Source organism: Solenopsis invicta, chromosome 12, assembly GCF_016802725.1.
Source record: "Solenopsis invicta isolate M01_SB chromosome 12, UNIL_Sinv_3.0, whole genome shotgun sequence".
Classification (NCBI taxonomy): domain Eukaryota; kingdom Metazoa; phylum Arthropoda; class Insecta; order Hymenoptera; family Formicidae; genus Solenopsis; species Solenopsis invicta.
Window position 1 is genome coordinate 20,456,037 of NC_052675.1, and position 21,867 is coordinate 20,477,903.

At 33.6% G+C, this 21,867-nt stretch overlaps 3 protein-coding genes, 1 long non-coding RNA gene and 1 pseudogene across 6 annotated transcripts; 4 read left to right on the forward strand and 1 right to left on the reverse strand.

Moving 5' to 3' along the window:
* The first annotated feature begins 2 nt into the window (after positions 1-2).
* Positions 3-5,065, forward strand: LOC120359152. Of its 3 annotated transcripts, XM_039455712.1 has the most exons (7): positions 3-192; positions 1,676-1,913; positions 2,830-3,655; positions 3,982-4,081; positions 4,206-4,310; positions 4,438-4,596; positions 4,703-4,844. In XM_039455712.1, the coding sequence occupies exons 3-7, from the start codon at positions 2,868-2,870 to the stop codon at positions 4,751-4,753; spliced, it is 1,203 nt and encodes a 400-aa protein (XP_039311646.1). In that variant the 5' UTR covers positions 3-192; positions 1,676-1,913; positions 2,830-2,867; the 3' UTR covers positions 4,754-4,844. The 3 variants fall into 3 exon arrangements, with proteins under 3 accessions (XP_039311646.1, XP_039311647.1, XP_039311648.1); XM_039455713.1 differs by lacking the exon at positions 3-192 and having other exon boundaries at positions 1,007-1,913; positions 4,703-5,065; XM_039455714.1 differs by lacking the exons at positions 3-192; positions 4,703-4,844 and having other exon boundaries at positions 1,007-1,913; positions 4,206-4,342; positions 4,438-4,551.
* A 141-nt stretch (positions 5,066-5,206) lies between these two features.
* Positions 5,207-9,440, forward strand: LOC105202736. The gene is made up of 3 exons (XM_039455438.1): positions 5,207-6,769; positions 8,500-8,873; positions 8,949-9,440. Exons 1-3 carry the CDS (start codon positions 6,520-6,522, stop codon positions 9,000-9,002), a joined length of 678 nt encoding a protein of 225 aa, XP_039311372.1. The 5' UTR covers positions 5,207-6,519; the 3' UTR covers positions 9,003-9,440.
* Positions 9,441-9,926: 486 nt separating this feature from the next.
* LOC105202737 (odorant receptor 13a) lies at positions 9,927-15,067 on the forward strand. Its single transcript, XM_011171398.3, has 7 exons — positions 9,927-10,140; positions 10,426-10,678; positions 10,785-10,885; positions 11,409-11,738; positions 12,359-12,634; positions 13,275-13,505; positions 14,912-15,067. Exons 1-6 carry the CDS (start codon positions 9,949-9,951, stop codon positions 13,332-13,334), a joined length of 1,212 nt encoding a protein of 403 aa, XP_011169700.2. The 5' UTR covers positions 9,927-9,948; the 3' UTR covers positions 13,335-13,505; positions 14,912-15,067.
* Positions 15,068-17,225: 2,158 nt separating this feature from the next.
* Positions 17,226-19,783, forward strand: LOC120359108. Its single transcript, XR_005575933.1, has 2 exons — positions 17,226-18,367; positions 18,447-19,783. It is a non-coding gene; the product is annotated as an uncharacterized LOC120359108 (long non-coding RNA).
* On the reverse strand, positions 18,850-21,216 carry LOC105202738 (annotated as a pseudogene).
* Between the last annotated feature and the right edge of the window lie 651 nt (positions 21,217-21,867).

The window sequence follows — 21,867 nt, forward strand, 5'->3', positions numbered from 1 at the left end:
ATAGAAACATTAAAAACGTAGTCGCATCCCAAAGACAACACGCTGTTCTTCGTGATTGGCAATCTGACTCTTTGCTATGTGCTGACACTGATACCCATATCCCTTTGCTACATTCACATTTGAATCAAGGTGTGGCGAAGGCACATGCCAACCAAAGACTCCCAGATGAAGAGGATACAGCAAAAGTCGAAGGTGAAGGTGGTAAAAATTCTGGTCGTGGTCCTGATACTCTTCGTTCTCTCATGATTGTCTCTTTTTCTAATTAAAAAAAAATGCAAAGCACTCAAAAATAAAAAAAAAATTCTATTTTTTCACCACTTGCAGTTAGGTTAAAGTCCAGATACTTGTAATTTTAAGAGACATTATTGGATATTGCTCAAATTATTAACACGTGTTTAACATTGTCACACATTAACACGTTATAACTTGTCAAAGATAATACTAAACACGCGAACGGTACGATCTCTAGTACCTGCAATCGTCGAGTGATACTCTTCCGCCTGTGCAAGAGCCCTCTGCTATTGCATAATTTTTTTGCCACATTTCTATTCCCCATTTCCACGAGAAATTCTTTTTACAATCTTGTGAATGTACACCTGTTGTAAAGATTAAAGAGTGTGCGGTAACGTATTTTCTTCTATTCCTTTGTATCGTTTTCCGCATGTACGGGGTTTTTATTTTAAATACACTTATAAAGAGTACGGAGTTCATCGACAGCGCGGCCCGCATTGCATGTTCTTCTCCACGAGAAAATAGGAGGGTGTGCACCCCGTAATAACGCCAACCCTCCTATGAACTCCTATGCCGCGATACGACTAGCATGATAATAGGCGGAGATAATAGAAGAGGAAAAAACTTGATTAAAGATTGTGCCACGATTGCCGTGGCCAATATGCTTAAATATCTACACATAATTCTCTTCCTCTCTTACATCTTAATATACATTTTTCCTTTGCTACTTCTTTCTTTCTAATAATATCACTTTTCCCACCGCCTCCGTACCTCTATACATTCCTTCTAATCTCTTTCCATTCTCTTATCTCTAATAAATTCCTCTAACCATTCTCTTGAAATTTTTTCCCTTTGGACATCGTCACTCTATTCATTTTCCTTATCATTCGTGTTTAATTCAGTTACCTTCACACCTTACCAGCCATCCCGGATTCTCCCGCCTCATTGTCTGTCCTAACCTATCCTTGATCCTATCTCCTATATCTTCCAATATCATCGCAAATCCTTTTCCCCTACCTTTTTTTCTTCCTCTTCCTTTACATTAAGAATCAGCTGACGATATATGAAAATAGAATTATCTTGCGTTGACTGGCATGTGGAAGTATTTTGTGCGTATCAAGCAACATCACATTGTGCGCCCGTTTTAGATTTTTTGGTATCGTAAGCAGTCGCAAACATTCTTGAACTAGACGATATAAAATAAGATAATTGTTGCTTCATAGTACATTGATGATTAAAAGTAAGGTCATAATCGCATTCGTACAGTGAACATAGAAAAAGAGACATTTTTTAATTTTAATTCTTCTATAAATCGCCATTCATTATAGTGACATTTCTTTATATATTCTTTTACATTAGCCATATAGGATAGACAACTAATCTTTCTAATTTAACAGCTACCCAGCGCCATGTAATTATCGATAATTCATATGCGTTTCCGCAGAATTTCTAGGGCAAGCTCTAGTAATTACAAGGAACGGAACTTGTTTCCGCTTTAAATGGACTACCACGTGACAATGAATAATATATAGATAAAAGAGTGAAATAATGAGAGGCTAAATTGTCCCAAGTGTATTAATAATTTTCAAGTATTGAGAAAAAATATCGACTCGTTAAGAAATGCTTTGCACGGTCTTTTGGACAACAAGCAGTGTGTGCCTCAATAGCAATGTGAAACAGAGGTAAGTTACAAGTACCACAAATTATATACGTTACTCTCTAAATTTTTTGAGTGGAATTTTATCTAAAAGAGTGGAATTCCACTCTAAAAGTGTGAAAATCCTGTCACTCTTTATCAAGACTGGCAGGATTTTCACACTTTTAGAATGGGATTCCACTCTAAAGATTTTAGAGAGTATAAAACAACAACACGCAACTGTGAAAAAAGTAAACAGAGGAATAGAACGAGAGCGAGAGAGGGAATAATACGAGATTACGGAAGTGTAATAGGCGATTGTCGAATTCGGCAAGCAATTTAATCGAGCCTGAACCTGCGTCTTGAAGATTCTTACATTTTTGTACCTAACGAAGCGGATCTAACAAATTTTCATTTCTAAAGCACAAAAATATCACTGAAAATGCCTAATGATCCACTATGACGTAGCGGATCATACTAGTTCGTCAGACTTCCTCCCTTCGTGAACAACTCTGGAGAAGTAGATAGAAAAAATACAGAAAGTTTGCACTTGAAAAGAGCATTATCACGTGTTAAGTAGCTTTTCATTAATTACAATAAAAGTGTACTGGATGTAAATTGTAAATATAGTAACATGACTTCTCTGCCTCTCTCTTTTTCCCTTTCTCGCTTGATACAACCTAACGAAAGATAGCAATGTAAAGGCAAATAGTACGTTTAGGATACTCGTTTTTAAATTAACATTACTTCGAAATGAATGTATATTAAAACATTTAATTTATGCAAAACTCTAAGAAACATTTTAACTATAATATCTAATTAGTGAATGTTTCCAAAATTAAAAATAGACTAAATCAGACAAGAGTTTTAATTATTATTATTATTATTATTATTATTATTATTATTATTATATATATATATATATATATATATATATATATATATACACTTTTACTTTACAGAACAATTTCTACATATTATAAAGAACAATACCGGAATAATGGACTTTCAAAACACAAATCCCTTTAACGTTCGGTTAAACTTGCTTTCGGGCAATCTGTTACCAATGACCGACAAGTCAGACAAATCCTCATTTTCACTATTCTGGAAAGTACATTGCATTTTCGTATGGTTACTGAAATTAGTTTATATGATCTCAATAATTCTTGCTTACTCTTCAGTACCAAACGACACAGGATTAAGCGATGGCTTTGATGGATTATTCTTTATAGAAGAAGTTGGTTTTGCAATCGATTACTTACGAATTCTTTCGCAAAAAAAACTGGTACAACAACTGATACGAAAACTGAACGAGGCTCTAAGGATTGAGGATGAGAACATGCGACGTATCGTAATAACGAGCCTAAAACAGATTAAAAATCCATTCAAATACTATTTAGTGACTGGCGCATGTTCTATTATCTTCTGGTGTTGCATGACGCTCCCGTTAATTTTTGAAAGAAACAATTTCTACCACGCAGATTACGTTACACCAGCTGTTTTTACCAAAGAACCATTTTCTGTTGGCGTTTTCTTGCTAGGCAATATGATGATATTGGTCTGCAACACATACTTTTTTTTAAAGGTTATCAGCGTGGACATATATACAGCACATTTGATATCATTAATAACGGCGCAATATCAATATATTTCTTCGAGACTTGTATTGATATTTCGAAATAATAAACATCCGAATAATAGCAGTTTTCGAAAAGGTAATTCTAAAGTGGATTTCTTCACAGCAAAAGAAATAAATAATTTATGTCGTCAACATGTCAATGTTATGTAGTAAGTATATTTTTTAGCACTATTGACTGAAAATGCAAAAAATTTTGATTTGTCGTATTTAATACTATAATATAAAATTTTAATCATCCAAGTATCCCAGATAATAAAGTGTCTCAGCAAAATTTTAATAAAATTGAGCAGATCTATGATTGCTTATCAATCACAATTATATGGCAAGTTACCAGCGTCATAAGCAATCACAGATTTACGCAATTTTGAAACACACTATGTTATTTGAAATGGTATTTTATAATACAATATGTATTAATATATTAATTAAATTTTGTATAATATTGTATTATGGATATAGATACAATCTGTTTCAGCATAACGTTAATGTTGAAGAAACTGATCTCAGTAAATATCTTTTTTATATATTTAATTAACGTTTTCCGATTCTGTTTTATGGGTCTCATTGCGACCAAAGTGAGTAATAATTTATGAAATTTTGCGCAATTATTCTATATATACTAAATAATGCAAATAGTTCTATTAAATTACTTTATATTATTTTTATAATATAGCAGCAATATTTGTTTATGAAATCTAGGTAGCAGAGACTTACATAGAAATGTGTTTTGCGATTTTGTACGTATCTGGTTCATTAACACAATTCTACGTATTGTGTGCTTGTTTCCAAAGATTATCGGATGCAGTAAGATTTGTCATATGTCGTTATTGTTAGAAGTAAAAGTTTATTAATTACTTGTCAAAAGAATTTTTTTCTAATAATCGTACTTAAATATTTGTACATAAATAAAATAGCTGTTTATTTTTCTAAGAGTTCAGAAATAACGAACAAAGCCTTTCACGAAGATTGGAATCAATTCAATTTATCCATAAAACGTACATTTTTATTGATGACAATGGCTAGTTACAACATAGAGATTAAATTTTCATTATTCCATAAATTCAACTTGTCTTTACCTTCATTCATGTCGGTAAGATATACATATGTTTTACGTAGTCAACAGTTTGTTTTATCAGTATTCTAAGAATAAGAGATGTACATATGTAGTTTTGTATAATTTTTAAATATTTTTTTAGGTTTTAAACCAGGCATATACTGTCGCTCTTCTGATATTGAGAATCAGTTAAAGAATGACGAATGTATATATTTAATTGTTAATATATTGTAACTGTCAACATATGGTAATGTAAGTTTAATGTTATCAATACGAAAAATTCTTTCACTTTTAAAAGAAGTAGCAAAGAAAGAATGTAAATTAGGATGTAAGATAGAAGAGGATTAAGTATAAATATAGGTATATATATACAATAGGTATTGTAAAAGTAAACGTAAACGAAATAGAAAATGTAAAGATATGATTGAATGTATAAGTACTAATTGTTAAAATTCAAGAATATTTTAAATCGGTCTAACAATTAAAGTATGATTTTTTGAAAAAATAATGCAAAACATCCTAAAATACAAAAAAATTCCTCATTTTCATCATTTGTAATTAGATTAAAGTCCAGATACTTGTAATTTCAAAGACATTATAGGATATTGCTCAAACCATTTACACATATTCAACATTGTCACATATTACTACGTTATAACTTGTAAAACCTTAATACTAACCGCTCAAGGCGTGATCTCTAGTACTTACAGTCGACTGACACTCTTCCGTCTGTGCAAGAGCCTTCTGCTATTGCGTAATTTTTTTATCACATTTCTATTCCCTATTTCTTCGAGAAATTCTCTTTAAAATCTTGTGAATGTAACACCTGTTGTAAAAATTGAAGAGTGTGCGGTAACGTATCATTTTTTATTTCTTTGTATCGTTTTCCGCATGTACAGACAGGGTTTTTAATTTAAATACATTTATAAAGAGTAAGGAGTTCATCGACGGCGCGGCTCATTAACATTGCATGTTCTTCTTTACGAAAAAATAAGAGGGTGTGTGTTCCGTAATAACGTCAGCCCTACTATCCCACGATACGACTAGCATGATAATAGGCTGAGGTAATAAAAGAGGGAATAACTCGATTAAAGATTGTGTCACAATTGCCATGGCCAATGCTTGTTAATACGTATCTCCTACATGTATCATTGCAGCGATACCACAAATCTATTTAATACGGTATAACCACTGAAGTAGCGATCGTTGCATGATGACGCTGAAAAACGTGAAAAGTAAGAGAGATTAATTTTTTTCGATAGGATTGGTGAGGATACTTATGAAGCTTGTCGGCTTCTGGCCTGCCAAGTCAAAAACTAAGAAAGGAGGGTTAAACGGATTCGTTGGTTGTACAATATCGGCGCCTATCCTAGCTACATGGACGCAAATAAGCAACTTTTACTACAGTAAACACGATTTTTTTGTAAGTTTTAAATGTAAGTTTGTAATAATAAACGTCGGAAAACTACTGATTACCGGATAGTGTCACTTGTAGTGTAATAACAAGCTTAACAGTTATTTCATAATTTAAAATTATTATATGTAAATGTTATGAGTTTTTCGTACATAGTTAATATAAATTTATTTACTTTATGTAGTCTTAGTGTTATTAGCTCAGAAAAATTCTCAGAAAATTTGAGACAAAGAAACGGCTCTCTTTGAGATTTTTTGGTTGTATATTTTTTTTAAGATAAAGTCACCTTATTATCCTCAACAATAGTTTTAAGATTTTTTTGACATTTAAGAGCTGTAATAAGTAAATAATTCATCAATGAAGTCTACTGCCATTATCATAGTTGCATTTTTCTGTATTTTTTGAAAAAAAAAATAGAATTCTTTCCACAATGTTATTTTTCTGGAAAATTAAGAACCAAGTAAGACAATTTTCATTAAAAGCAAAATATTAGTAATAAAATTAAATTGATATTTTAGGCTATCATAAGCATTGGTTGCATTTCAATGCCACTAGTTATAATTGTGATGAAAACATTCTTCTTCTTTTATCAGCGAAAAGAACTATTAAACATGTTGAAATATGCAGAGGATAAATTTTGGTATGCCCAGTACGATGCGCATGGTAGCAAGCTTATTAAAGAGATCAATAAAAGGGCATTGATACTAACATGGACATTTAAGTTGGGCGTTCAAGCAACTTGTATCAGCTATGTTCTGATTCCTTTAATCGGTATCCTGAATCTAAATTTACATCGTCTATAATTTAGTAGAGAATAGAACACAAATGATAGAAATCTTAGTTGAGGTACTAAACGCTTTTGTTCGTAATATTGTTGCGCAGACAAAGATATCATATTTTTTTTCTTGTATTTTTATAGAAAATGTAGGGAAAAAGAAGACTAAGAGAGAACTCCCTTTTGGTTTCTATATCGAACTTTCGATAAACGTCTCACCCAACTATAAAATAAAATATTTGGTCTGGAGGTAATGCAATTAATTTTTTAGAAAAAGTTGACAACTGTTGGAACGATCACGTTGTAGTATTAATTAAGTTTTTGAAGAATTAATAAAAAAAGAGCAACTGGGTTAGGTGGTGTGAGGGCGTACAGGTGTGTGTGGAGATAGAACGAGGTTAGGTATGAGTGTTTTTGTATATTAAGAAGAATAAGGTATGAGCTATAGAGGTAGGAGGAAAGAGAAGACGGGTAATTGGAGGCAGAGATAGGGAAAAAGGATTTGAGGTGTTATTGGTAGTTATAGAAGATAGGAACAAGAATAGGTTAGGGCAAACAATGAGACTGGAGAATTCCAGAGGGTTGGTAAGGTATGAAGATAACGGAATTAAACACGGATAGTACAGAAAATGAACAGGGTAGTGATGTCTAAGAGAAAGAGTCTTAGGAGAAAGATTAGAGAAATATATTGAAGAAGAAAAGATAGAAAATCTGTTAACAAGAGGAGATATTAATATAAGAACTGACGAATTAGGCGGTATAGGAAAAAATAGCTATAGGAAGGATAAAGTGATAGGTAATGTGAGGAATCTGGCAGAATGCTTTATGGAGAAAAGATGGCATATTGTGAAATTGTGAATGAGAGAATGAAAGGACATTAGAAGAAATGTATAGAGATACGTAGGCGGTGAGAAAAGTGATATTATTGGAAAGAAAGAAGTAGCGAAGGAAGAATGTAAATTGGGATGAAAGATAGGAAAAGGATTAGGTATAAATATAGATATAGATATAGATATAGATATAGATATAGATATAGATATAGATATAGATATAGGCATTGTAAAAATAAACTTAAAAGAAATGGAAAATGTAAAGGTATGGATGAATGAATGTATAAGTGTCAACTGTAAACCAAGTCCCTTTTTTAGCTTTGTACTGTCTTCAGTGATAATGAATGAATTATTTGCCAAAGGTAAATAAATTCATTCATTATCATTGAAGACAGTTTAAGTATTATATGACCTTATTCCAAGAAAAATAAAATCTATAGGTATTAGAAACAAACGACGAGCCAACCTCTTATTAATAAAATAAGTAGTGTACTTTTCTCAGATTATTTCGTATTATTTTGTCTATCTCCTATACGTCATCGATTTACATGCGTTCATTTTTAGATTGTGTGTTTTTACAGATTATAGCGCTCTTTCACTTATGCACAAGTTACTGCGCTTTCAATATTCTCTTATGCCTACTAAACCTTGAACTGATCGGCACATTGCCGATCAGTTCAAGCTTTTTCAATATAAGTTGGTAACCATCTACAAGATAGTCAAACGGGCCAATACCATACGCTCGTTTGATGAAAATCAAAGACAGGAAGTATACGAAAAGATCAATGCATCATATCGTATCAAGACTTGCTCTGGTTCTGTGAAAAGATGGAACAAAATTTCATATATTTGTGCCTTTGTCAGATGTTATCGTCCAACATCATGCTTTGTCTCGCGGGCTTTGAGATGTTTTTGATAAGTACAAGTTACGCGTAGTTGTGCCGAAGAACAAGACGAGCGTAAATGTAGCTTATCTGCGTCATTCGCTGACTTTTTCTATCGTATTTGCAGCTTTATTGAAAAAGGCCGGAAGTGTGACTTTCCTCAGACGACTGAACTACATTACCCGTACAAACGCCGCTTTCGTTTAACTGTTCGTGATCATGCTGACGGCGATTTAATGGACGGGAATCGCGCAATCGAAGACGTGGCGTACAGTGGCAATTGGCAGATTTTATCTCACAAAGGCAGGAAAGTCAGGAAAGTCATTCTGTTCATCATGATGCGATCTGGACGTGTCTGTTCCATATTCGCTGGCGGTTTCTTTCCGGTATCTCTCGAGACGTTCGTGATGGTAAATTAGGTTTTAAAATATGTACTTACAGGTTGACACTTTTCACAACACGAGAATATTTTTGTTCTTCTTCAGGTGGTGAGTATCGCGGCGTCATACTTCACCTTGCTTCACCACTTCGCGGAGTGAGCGCTCAACCAGAGAATTTAAAATTGTGTAAGATATAAATTGAGCTAGAAACTTAGAAATATTTTTAGAATAATAAAAAGTGTCTATTAGTTTTTAAAAAATTGAGAATCTCTAATCGTTCCATGTAATCTTACATATTTTAAATATATGATGGTATGTTTATATTATACATGAAATATATACAGGGTGATTATTAATGAATGTTCCCACTTTTTGCCATAGGAGCGCACGCATTTGTAATTTCTAATATAATAATATGTTAGAAATACGTATCCGGTAAATCATGCTCCTATGTTAAAAAGTAGGGACATTCATTAATAATCACTCTGTATATATGTACTATTTTAATATTCCACAGAATATCAAAAATTGTTCGAGTATACTTTTAACAATGTTAAAAATTAGTGCAAATAAAATTGACAATTCTTCTAGTAAAAACACTTTAGAGAAATATTTTTCATCCTTCATGTAAAATTGTCTGAAAAAATGTTTACCCAAATATCCCTTTAGATATCCACTGTACTTACACTTGTGTATTTAGATGCAAAGAAAAGCTTAATTGTTATACAATGGTTAATCAAGTAAAGCTCGTCTACAAATACTATTACTGCAATGTCGATCTTGAACGTAATGAACGTTGCAAGTAGACGTCAATTTGCGATGAGTTTCGACGGTTTGCAATCGAGCTACTAACGGAAGCGGCAAAGAGAAAGGGCCACCGACCGTATTGTCCATACCGGAAAGATCGAACTTAATACATACACCGCCATTTGATCGCCTTCAATAAAGGAGACACGTACGATTGTAGGCTGTCACCGAATGCGATGTAAGTGCGCGCCAATTTTCCTGCTTGTTAGCATAATGGGCTTCCACTTATGCCGAAATGGCTCTGCCATTCGGATGCACTTAAGGCTGTGCATAGTATAAGAAAATCACGAGGTTCGGCATGACGCAAAGTAAGGAGTACCAATCGGTGAATATTACTCGGATCTTTATGAAAATGGTCGGGCTCTGGTACGTCGAGACACCGAAGGATCGGCTGCTCCTGCGCGCTGCCTTCGGCTATGCCATTTGGGCGATCGTCTTCGCCATTCTAGTAATGGGCGTTGATCTGTATCACTGCTTAGGTGACTTTTACGTGAGTAACGCAGCGGTCGCACAGTTCTACTTTGACGGACATAGAAATTGCATCCTTAAATTTATTTTTAAGTGCAATTTTATTTTGCATTTTACTGCCTTTTCTGCGCGTTGTTTCAGATTATTAAACGTTAAATTAATTAACGTCTAACATTTTGGATTTAGTTTCAAGAAAAAAAAAATCTAGACAATGCAGCCCAAATACGCAGTTTCAATAGCAGAGTGCGCGTTTTACTTCTATGTTGATATTTTTCTTTTCATTATTCTACTATTTTATTATTCATAGGCTGTTACAACCAACTTATGTGCAACTTTGCTTTTGGTAATGGTACTAGTGAAGCTAGGTAGCTTCATGTTCTATCGCGACAAAATAATGAACTTGATTCATTTTGCTGAGAGAAATTTTTGGAATGCCACTCACGGCGAGACTGACACTCAAATTTTGGAACAATACGACAAACTAGGGATGTTTTTGATCTACACTTTTACATTCATCGTTACCGTCGCGACATTCAATTATATCTTCGCACCTTTCTTTGGTATAAACTTTCGTTTTCATTTATACTGTACTGACAAATGTTACTTTTTGAATTACCATGTAAAGCGACGTCGTGCAGCGTGTCAAATATTTTTTTTCTGCAATAGAGCCTCAAGAAAAGAATGAAACGAAGAAGATTCTACCCTTCAAGCTGTGGTTCGATTTTCCATATCACTCACCGTACTACGAAATCACGTACGTTATACAGGTAATGAAAAAGAGTATAAAGTAATAAATTTTGTTTAATTATATAGATGATCGTGTCGCGATAAATGATATTATTGATATTAGCAATTGAAACAATAAATATTAATTGAATGTTAATTAAAATTTTCTTAATACTATACGTTTTTAACAGATTATATATATTGTAGTTTCAAAAAGTGACACATTTAGGTACTGTTTAAATGCTACGCATATTGAGTATATTTTTCAAAATTTGGTTAAAAAATTCATAGAGAACAATTGTTTTATCTTACAAAAGCTGTTTGTCTTACAAAATCTTTAAAATAAAAAAGTTATTCTAATCTTTTACCAACCTTATTATTTTTTATTTGAAATGTTTTCGTTTTCTGTTTAATTATGTTTAATTATTTCTCAAATAGCATCAGAGAAAAATTTGATTCCGTTAGAAAAAATAATTGTAATATAAAAGTAAATTTTTTGAAAAACTTGTATTAGCGATTTTAATTCTCTATATCAAAATTTAAATCACGTTGCTACTTTTGCAGTCACTCTCGACAATTCATTCGGGCATCTGTACTTTTTGCTTCGACAATTTTGTGAGCACGTTCAACATCCACGCGGCCGCGCAGTTGAATATCTTGGCTCATAGAGTGAAAGTCGTCATCGAGAATTGTATCGAGGATACGATGGACCAGAAACTTTCACTGGAAACGGATGCTACGGTTTTGTCATTCAAGAAATTGCACAATTGTATACAGCAGCACCTCACGCTCATACGTTACGTGCGTAACATGCAACGCGTGTTCGCTACTATGCTGCTCGGACAGTTGCTATTCTCCAGCGTAATCATCTGCTTCGGTGGATTTCAAATGCTCGTGAGCTACCGAATTTTACTGCAACCTCCTTATTTTACGTCATTCTGTGCTCACTCGTCCATTAATTCTATTGTAATTCTATTACAGAGAGAAATGTTCTCGCGAAAAATGCAATTAGGTTTGATAGGTTTAAGTCTGCGTTTAAATTAAATTCAATTTCTTCAACTCTTATATTCATTTAATTACAATGTGTATAATTTATAAGCATAAACGTGTCACAATGTGCATTTAAGAATTTAAGAAAGATTTTTAAAATATTTGTAATTATATAAAAATAATATACTTCTGCAGAAAAATCAATTTTTTTTAACTTGGCATCATTAAGGCTGGGTCATAATGATTCAAGACATTTTAAACATTTATATGTTGTCACGTACTTGTTACGTTATAATGAATAAAAGTATCTTATATATACTTATATATATTTACTGGTTCATTTTATTAAATTAACCATATTATATAATTATGAAATATTCGGGTCATCATGACCTAACCTATTTCAACGTCTGTGTAACATTTCAGCCCCGCAATGACGCTGATTAATAATTATAAGCTCCGCGCTAAAGAAATTAATATTGTGTTATTTTTTTAAATTTTCTTTAAGACACTCTTGTTTGCAGGCAGCGGATGTGATCATTAGAAAGTGTATTTTTGCCTCCTATTTCGTGGGCGGTGTTCTCCAGCTGCTTATTTATACGTGGACGTGTAACGATATAATTGTGCAAAGCACATCTATCTCTGACGCCGCTTACAATTCCAAATGGTATCTTTTACCCGACAACAGTCTGGGGAGGTCAGTGAAGAAAGGGCTAATTATGATGATGATCAGAGCACGTCGGCCGTGCGAATTAACCGCTGGGCCTTTCGCTGTTATGTCCTTGGACCTTTTCACATCGGTAAGTGTAACATGCCGAATGACGCGGTCCCTTCTTTTTTTAAACTCCCCTCCCCTAAATTCATTTACTAGAAGTTGTAAAAAGCATCGGCCAGTATTTTTTCCGTGTCACGCTAGTCACATTTTATTCTCTTTCCCAGTTGTAAAATACGTCGATAAAGACATGCCTCACGCTGCTGACACTTTCTTTACCTAAAGTTTTTAAATTATCCCCTTACGTCAATACCTGTCCATATAGCACTTTAAATTAAAAAGTTTTTAAGTTTTTAATAAAAATCCGCCAAACGCTCACTCTTTCGGTAATGTTACTAACTAAATTAACGTATCTAGACTAACATTTTAATTTTTATAAATTCTACTTTTAGATATGTGATAACGACTTTTTCTAAAATTTATAACAAGTATATTTTAAAACTGTTAACAAAAAGGTATTTTTTGTTAAAGATAACCATTATTTAAAAAAAGAAAAGTAAACCGAGTAAATGCTTTATTTAAACTTGACATTTTTCTCTAAATCAAAAAATAAATATTGGTAAATTGATTTTAACGTTACTATTCTACTTTTGTAGTTTTATGATATTATTAGTTATATTTATAGATATTGTTGTATTTATCTATAATACTATTTATATTTAAAACAGATATTAAGCACAGCGATGTCATACTTTACATTATTAAGACAAATGAGCGAAGATATGTAGTTAAAAGATTAATCCTACAAAAGCGATTCTCAACACTGAATTCGGCAAAATTCCTGATTATATGTATATGCCATGGTTTAAACGAGCAGGTTGATTTAATGAGGCAAATGCTTAATTAAATTCCAAAGTAAAAAAAACAAACCTTTTGCAACGCTAGAATTATTTCTATCGGTAAGTAAGCAATCATATTGGATATCTTCATGACAATAATATTTATTACTTACAAAAATAGAAATATTTTATACAACAAATTACCTAAGAAGAATCTGTGTAGTTGGCACGATATTCTATTAATATGATAAAAATATATAGAGTTTCAATGGCACTTTTTATAGTTTCGGAGTTCCTTAAAAAAATAACAAAAAATTTTGCAATTTTTATAAAAAAAAAAAACCAAAATTGAAATAATGTGCTAACTTCGTAAATTTAACACTTCTCCTCCTTTAAAGTACAAGAAGTATTAGAACATTTAATAAGAGTTCCAGTTAGTACTATCAGTGTTCTTCTGATGATTGCAATTTAAAAAAAAGTTTACTTAATTAACATTTTTTTGCACTAAAATATTAAACCTGACATTTAGACAAATATGTCTGTGCTGCTTATTTATCACAGTTCCTGCTTATTTATCGACAGTTCTCGCCAATTCTGGTAGAGTTCTATGCTATAAAATTATTTTTAAAAATAATTTCAGAGATTGCATCTTCTTAAATAATTTTTTAATATACAAACTAATACACGATACTTAAACAAAAGTGTTGTGCTACCTATTGGTTTTTTTGCTAACAAGTATACCATTCGAAAAATATACCATTAGACTAACCAGAATTGGCGAGAACTGTCACTAGAACTGTGATAAATGAGCAGCACAATATTTTTGTTCAAGTGTCGTGATGGGTTTAATATTTTAGTGCAAAAAATATGTTAATCAAGTAAATTTTTTTTGTAATTGTAATCATCGGAAGAATTTTTAGTTAGTACTGATAGTACTAACTAAAACTCTTGTTAAATGTACTAATATATATTGTTTTCTTGTACTTTAAAGGAGGAAGTATCGTGCTAGATTCGCGAAGTTAACACATCATTTAAATTTTGTTTTTTGGGGGAGGGGGAGGGGGTAAAAGTTGCAGAACTCTTCGTTATTTTTATAAGGAACTCCAAAACTATAAAAAGTGCCACTGGTACTTTATACGTTTTTATTACATTAACAGAATGCCGTCGTGCCAACATCACAAATCCAACTAAGAATAGGTCGAGACGGTCATAGCAAGATCTTCGTGCTAAAATATTTTTATATGTTTCAATTCACTTTAAGCTGCGCTCCGTTATTTTACTATAATTTAAATTATGTTTCAATTTCAAGAGCTGTGTTTGAAATCAAAAGTAACAGGACGTAGTTCAAAATAAATTAAAACATATAAAAATATTATTTTAGCACGAAAATCTTGCTATGACCGCCTCGGCCTATTCTTAGTTAATTAGAAGTATTTTATTTTAAATTCATGTGTAAATTATATATTTTTTAAAGTAATAATTTTCTCTATAAATATTATGAGTTGTAACTTATACTTTTATCATAGACAAAAATAAATAAAGAGTCAAGAGATTGGTAAAATAATAGAAGAATTAAGAGATTGTTAAATTTGATATTTTAAAAATTAAATGAAATTATGTCATAATTTATTAAGTAAAATATGTAAATAATTAAATAAAAATAAATAATATTAATAGAAAAAGGTTTTAAATTTCTATACTGATTTCTATAATCTTTAGAAGTATCATTAGCCGACATATGATACAAATGAAATGTATATTTAATGTAAATTTAAAAGTCAAGTAAAACTTGTATCATCATCATTTGGCACGTAACATGTTCGTTGTTCAAGCTTTCAACAGCCGAGAATATGAAATAAAAAATTAATAAGGAATTGCAAGAATTAAGTGCGATATCATTCATAAATAATTAAATGATGTAATTGTGAATGAAATTTTGTACGTAATTTTTTCAAATTATAAAGTGATGACTGATAAAAAAGAATATGACTTAATTTTGTACTTCAGAATGTATCGTCCAAAATATAGCTTTTGTGCTATGATTGAATATTGTTTATAATTACAATAAGTTTTATACGCATACCTATTTTCTGCTATACTATTATTGTGTGTTTCAGAAAAAAATTATACGCAAAATATACATTTGTGTAATATCTTACACGGATCCATTAATCTGATCTACGATAAGCATTAATTTATCACTCACCGACACGACGCGCAGCAGCGGAGTTGTAACGCAGGAGTTGATCTGCAACACACAAATACAAGATCTAGATTAGCGCTAGATAAACGACACAGCTAACATTAAAATAATAATGGAATGTTACTTACCACAGGGTTGTTCCGCTGTTACCTGATGCCCCCCGGGCCTCCGCCTCCTCTCGGATCCAGTTAATGCACAACTGACACAATAACACTCGCGAACGAGAGATTAATTACGATCGCTAATTATTAAAATAACGCGCGACACTTTATTGACGACATTACCGGCAAAGCGACATCACCATGTAGCGGAAGGATACACGTCCGCGCGAGGTTATGATCCAGATACGAATGCATAGATCGATATTTCATTGGAACGTTATAAAGATTCGGAAGTAACTGCGCGTACAAAGCCGTTCGAAATCATTGATAATGATAACACGCGAGCTAGTGCGCGATGCGCAATGCGTAATGCGTTGGCCGGACGGAGCTTGTGATGATTCGCGCGGAATGTTTAATCTTAACCCTCCATGCCGTCGCGCGACAACAACAAACAACGCGCGCGTCTCCGAGCGATCTCGTTGTCTCGTCCGAACGTTTATTTCACTGCAGCTTACTCACGAAAACTTGGACGTACATGCAAAGAGATCTGCTCCCGACATTGATGACGTCACGCGAAGAGGTACGCGTACGAACGACACGAAGCTCGCGGCGAAAGAGGTCAAAGAGGCTCTCGTCGATGCCAAACTTCACACGATTCACGCCACGGAGAACCGTTACGAAACGAATATGGCGCAGTTATCTTCACTCACCCCGTCGCCCGGCGAATAGTCAACACACACGTCTCAGGACGATCGTTACCGTACACTCATTTCACTGCACATAAACATTCGCGAACTGTGGCTATGAGACACGGAGGTGGCAAGCGGCAAAGATACAAGGATATCGCGCGGTCTCCACCCTCTCCCGCGGCCACGGAAATACGTAATAGCCACTCTGCCTCCAGTCCAGTCCGGCTGCTGGTCCATCGTCCGTTGTTCGTCGGCAGCCGAAATACGCATATCGTGGCGGCTCCTCATCGCACGATTATCACACGTGTGTCGAAATCGAGCTTTCTGCGGATCTACCGCGATGAAACGCCGAACGCGACACGAAATCGATCTGCGATCAGCACGTCCACCCGCCGCCGCTCGCGATTCACTTCTGGAGTTGGAGCAGCGCCGCGCGCCGTCGAATTGACATCGAGCGATTTCGAAATGTCACAGTCGGTAACATGTATCCTTTCCAAAAAGAAATTTTTTCCAGGAAAAAATGTACACATCTAGCACGTTGCAGCTTTTCGATTCATATTAACTCTGTTTTTTTGCTTCAAACTTTTATTTATATATGATCGTATCGTTCTTATTATATCAATTATTTATCTATAGCGTTTATTGAGAAAATTGATTCTGAAATTCTAATTCCTATTTCTAATTGCTTTTCTACGAGAATTCATTATTTTTTTACAACTTTTTAATCACATTGAGTCAAACGATACAATCGTATATAATTAAAAGTTCGAAGCAAACGGTAGAGATAACACAAATCGAAAAGCTGTGACGTGCTCGTTGGAGATATGTACATTCTTTTCCAAGAAAAAAAATTTTTTCCAGGAAAGTACACACATTACCGATCGATCATCCATGACGTTATGGATCATTTGTGGTATCAATTCGGCGGTGCGTGGCGCTGTTATAGTAGCGAAGCATCGCGGGTGGCGGGCGGACGTGTAGCGGATCGCGGATCGATTTCGATCGATGTCGCGTTTCATCGGTAGATCCACAGAAAGCTTAATTCCGACAATCGTGCGACGAGGACCCGCCGCGATATGCGTGGTCGTGGACGGTGGGCCAGTAGCCGACGGGACAGGAGTCGACTGTTGCCCGTCGAACAGTCAGTGAAGCGGGCGTAGTGGCTACGCATTTCGGAGGGAGCAAACGGTGTATCTCTCGCCGCGTGTGTCTCACAGCCACAGTTCGTAAATGTTTATGTGCAGTGAACTGAGTGTTTGTACGGCGACGATCGTCCTGAGACGTGTGTGTTGACTCTTCGCCGGGCGATGAAATGAGTGAAAATGACTGCCATATTCTGCCATGGTCGTTTCCCGCCCGATTTCTCCGTCCCGTGAATCGAGAAGTTTGGCATCGACGAGCCTCTCTGATCTTTCTCGCAGCAAACTTCGTACGCGTACTTCTTCGCGTGACGTCATCAATGTCGCGAGTGGATCTCTTTGTACGTACGTCCGTGTTTTTGTGAGTAATCTACAGTGAAATAACGTTCGGACGAGACAGCGAGATCGCTCGGAGACGCGCGCGTTGTTTGTTGTTGTCGCGCGACGGCATGGAGGTTAAGGTTAATCAACCCGCGCGAATCGCCACAAGCTCCATCCGGCCAACGCATCACGCATCGCGCACTAGCTCGCGTGTTATCATTATCAATGATTTCGAACGGCTTTTTACGCGCAATTCCGAGTTTTCGTATGCGAAACGTTCCAACGGAACATCGATCTACGCATTCGTATCTGGATCATAACCTCGCGCGGACGTGTATCCTTTCGCTACGTGGTGATGTCGTTTCGCCGGTGGTGTCGTCAATAAAGTGTCGCGCGTTATTTTGGTAATTAGCGCGCGATCATAATTAATCTCCCGTTCGCGAGTGTTATGGTGTTAAGTGTGCATTAATTGGATCTGAGAGGAGGCGGAGGCCTGGGAGGCATCGAGCAACGAGGGAACAACTCTGTGGTAACATTATATTATTGTTTTAATGTTAGTTGTGACGTTTATCTAGTGCTAATCTAGATTTCGTATTTGTGTGTTGCAGATCAACTCCTGCGTTACAACTCCACTGCTGTTCATCGTGATGTCGATGAGTGAAAAATTATTTTTGTTATTTCTTGAAGCATCTCTAATTAGCATTTAATTTTAAAACGTTTTAAAATTAATTTTGCGTTAGTGAGGGAGTGGGGAATAGCTTTATAGAATAAGAGTCACTACCGTGTCTCTTGATTAATACAATAAGCAACATTAATTCTTTTTCAGAATTTAGATTTTTAATTTTGATTTAAAAAATTTTTAATTATTCTCTTTATTAGAGCTATGTATAATATATATCTTATCACTTTTTTAATGCTTAACAGTTATAATTTATTTGTGCAAAGTTGAAATCTATGTACGATATATCAAAATGTTGCAGACAAATTTAATGTGAAAAATATGAAAGCATCGGTGCGTCATAAAACTATAACATCATTAAATCTATACTGTTACTTCTTTTTTCTTATGTAGTTGACAAAATCTTTGAATGACTTTATACCTTCCGATTTCCTTATATTTAGGAGCTTCAGCTTGGACTTTGGCAAACCATCTCTGAAAATTGCAATATTTACTCAAGTCATGGTCCATGATCTGTAAGAAAAGAAATATTATTTAATTCAATATTATTTTCGTTATAATAATTTATAAAATAATATTTTTTACATATTTGTGTTTTTTACTTTATAATCTCTGTACATTATATATAAAAAAAGTTTTATGAATTAAAAATTTTATTTAAATTTAACATGCAGTGATATCAGGGATGGAAAGAAATGAGTTACAAGTAAAACAATTACTATTTTTAAATAATTTGTTAATAACGTCAGAATTTTCTACAACAATAATGGTAATTTCAAGATTGAAATATTTATTCACTTTGGCAATCAACTCGTTACCATTATGCGTTGCTAATTGAAAAATAGTAACTTGTAATTATATTTGTTGCGTAACGTTAAAGTCAAGTGTTTCCAATGCATTATCTTTGTTTGTCATAACAAGTAAACTAACGAGTTATTTTTTTCACTGAGTAACATGTAATGGTAACGAGTTATTTTTTAAGTGACTATTCCAACCTTGGTGTTATCATGAATCGTAACATGATGACAAATTTTAATATCATTATCAAATTGTCCTTATAAAAAGATAAAAGTAACGGTGACTCGTTAGTTTTAATGCGTTCTTCCCATTTCTGACTATTATTACATGTCTTTAAGTAATTTTTTAATTTCGTGAAACTTCTCTGTTAACAATAATTGTACATAATAATAATAACATCAATATTTTTAAAGGAGAAATAGCGCTGTTTTGTGTCTGAATCTATAGAATATATTTCTTTCTCTCGTATTAACTATTTATTAATTTAATGATTATTTTAATAAACTGGTAATGTGTGCTTGCGAAAAAACAATTTCCTATCTTGTAATTAGAAATGGAGGTGACAATAGAAAGATCAGCGAGAGTTAAAGTTTTTTCGGTAAACAGAGTTCCTATGTCGAAGTACAGTCTCTGATCAACTACGGCTCGTTTTTTTGGATTCTTTGGGTAGATGGAATCATTCTTGGCATACTGATTAGCCAGATAAGTCATAATCGCGTGACTGTAAATCGATGAAAGGGTATAAATAATTAATATTATATTTATTTTAGTTTTAATAATTATAAATGACTGAATAAATTTTAAAATTGAAAACTTTATGGAAAATGTACAAAATATCTAATATGTACGAATCTGAAACTAGCTTGTGTTTTGCTCAAGTATAGGGTTTAGTAGAAAATTAAATGTTTTAAAAAGAAAAACGTAACAAAGTTGACAATTATAACGAAAAAAGTATTTGTTTTATATGTATGAAAAATACGAATTTGTGACTCTCACTAAATGTTAAGAGGTAAATATACCTTTCCCACAGATATAGACCACTGTCTTCCAGAGTAGGTAGTGTGTTGTGGATTCATCTATATTTAAAAAAGTATACAATTATTTTAAATTATCTTCAATTTTAGAACATGTTTTTATTTGATATAGGTTAATTATAAAAACATAAATACAAAAGATTTACTCAAGACTTTTTGATACTTCAAGTTTTTTAAAACAAATTTAATTACAAATTAAAAAGAAAACGCGTAGAAATACTATAGACATGTGTTTCAATCACTTTAATATCAATTGTTCTTGTAAATTGTTTTAAGAAGTCAGAGAGTTTCGAAGAGTTTCAATTGTAAATTGCTTAAACATTTTCAATATAAATAACGATACTTATTTTGCATAATATTTTTATTGGCATACTGCTATTGTTAATATACTTGTTATTGAAAAGTCTGATAATAAAATTTTTTTGAATTTCATGCTACTCAAAGCTTAAAAACATCATAAAAAATAAGCATTTTTAAGAAAACATCAATCAAGAGAGGAAGTCAATTCAGAGAAATGTGACGAGAGCTTCAAAAGAAAATAAATTCTTAAGTAAACTATTTTTAGTAATACTGTTTTTTTTATACTCTTGTGTCTTTGATAGAAGAATAATTTAAGTGTCCTCTAAAATTTTGTTCCTAAATGTATTATTTTATAGAAAATTTTATTACAAGTTACCTTAATAAATTCGGGTTTTAGGTGTTCGCCGGCCATAAGGCCAGTGTACTCTAGGACATAACTAAGTTTATATCCACTTCTGGCCGCCGCCACCAAACGCACGGCCCGACATGGCGCACTTCTGGCAACTACGTAAAGATCGATGGGCATCTTGAAATCTGCGAAAACGCGCGATGCGCTATTAATGAAATGGGTGATGTGATCGATCACGGGCTAAACATTCGAAAGTATTCAAGCGAAAGTATTGAAACTGTTTTTCGATGATTTTTCGTGCTTAAATCTATAGTCCACTTAACGTTAAAAATGCTTCGAAATGTAATGTAATGCAATGTAAATGTAAAGTAATAAATTGAAACAAAGAATTTTACAAATTGAATTTTACCAATCAAAGAATGCTTCGAAGCATTTATAGCGTCAAGTGGATCGTAGCCTAACAATAAGAGAACAGCTCATTACGCGTGTGCGATTAAAAAGCAGAAAGAAACAAAGAAGAGTAACTGACGTGTCAAACGAGACAATCTGGCATTACTTCAAACGATTCATTAAAGTTACATAATTTACATTATCAATTAGTGAAAAGCAAAACTTGTCACTTATAGATTGCAAGTAATACCGAGGCAGTAGCTTCACACATTCAACTGTGCACCAGGTACACGTGGAAAATAATTCCGCAAAAAATTTCCATCGCGTAATGAGGATCGATTCAAGCACTCGCCAAGTTCCATTGTTAAATAGACCCACGTCGCGAATCACAAATATTGGCAATCGTTCAAATAGCCTCATCACTGTTGCAGTTTTCTGACGAATTATTTATGTCAGAGGTGGTGAAAAATGGGGGTAGG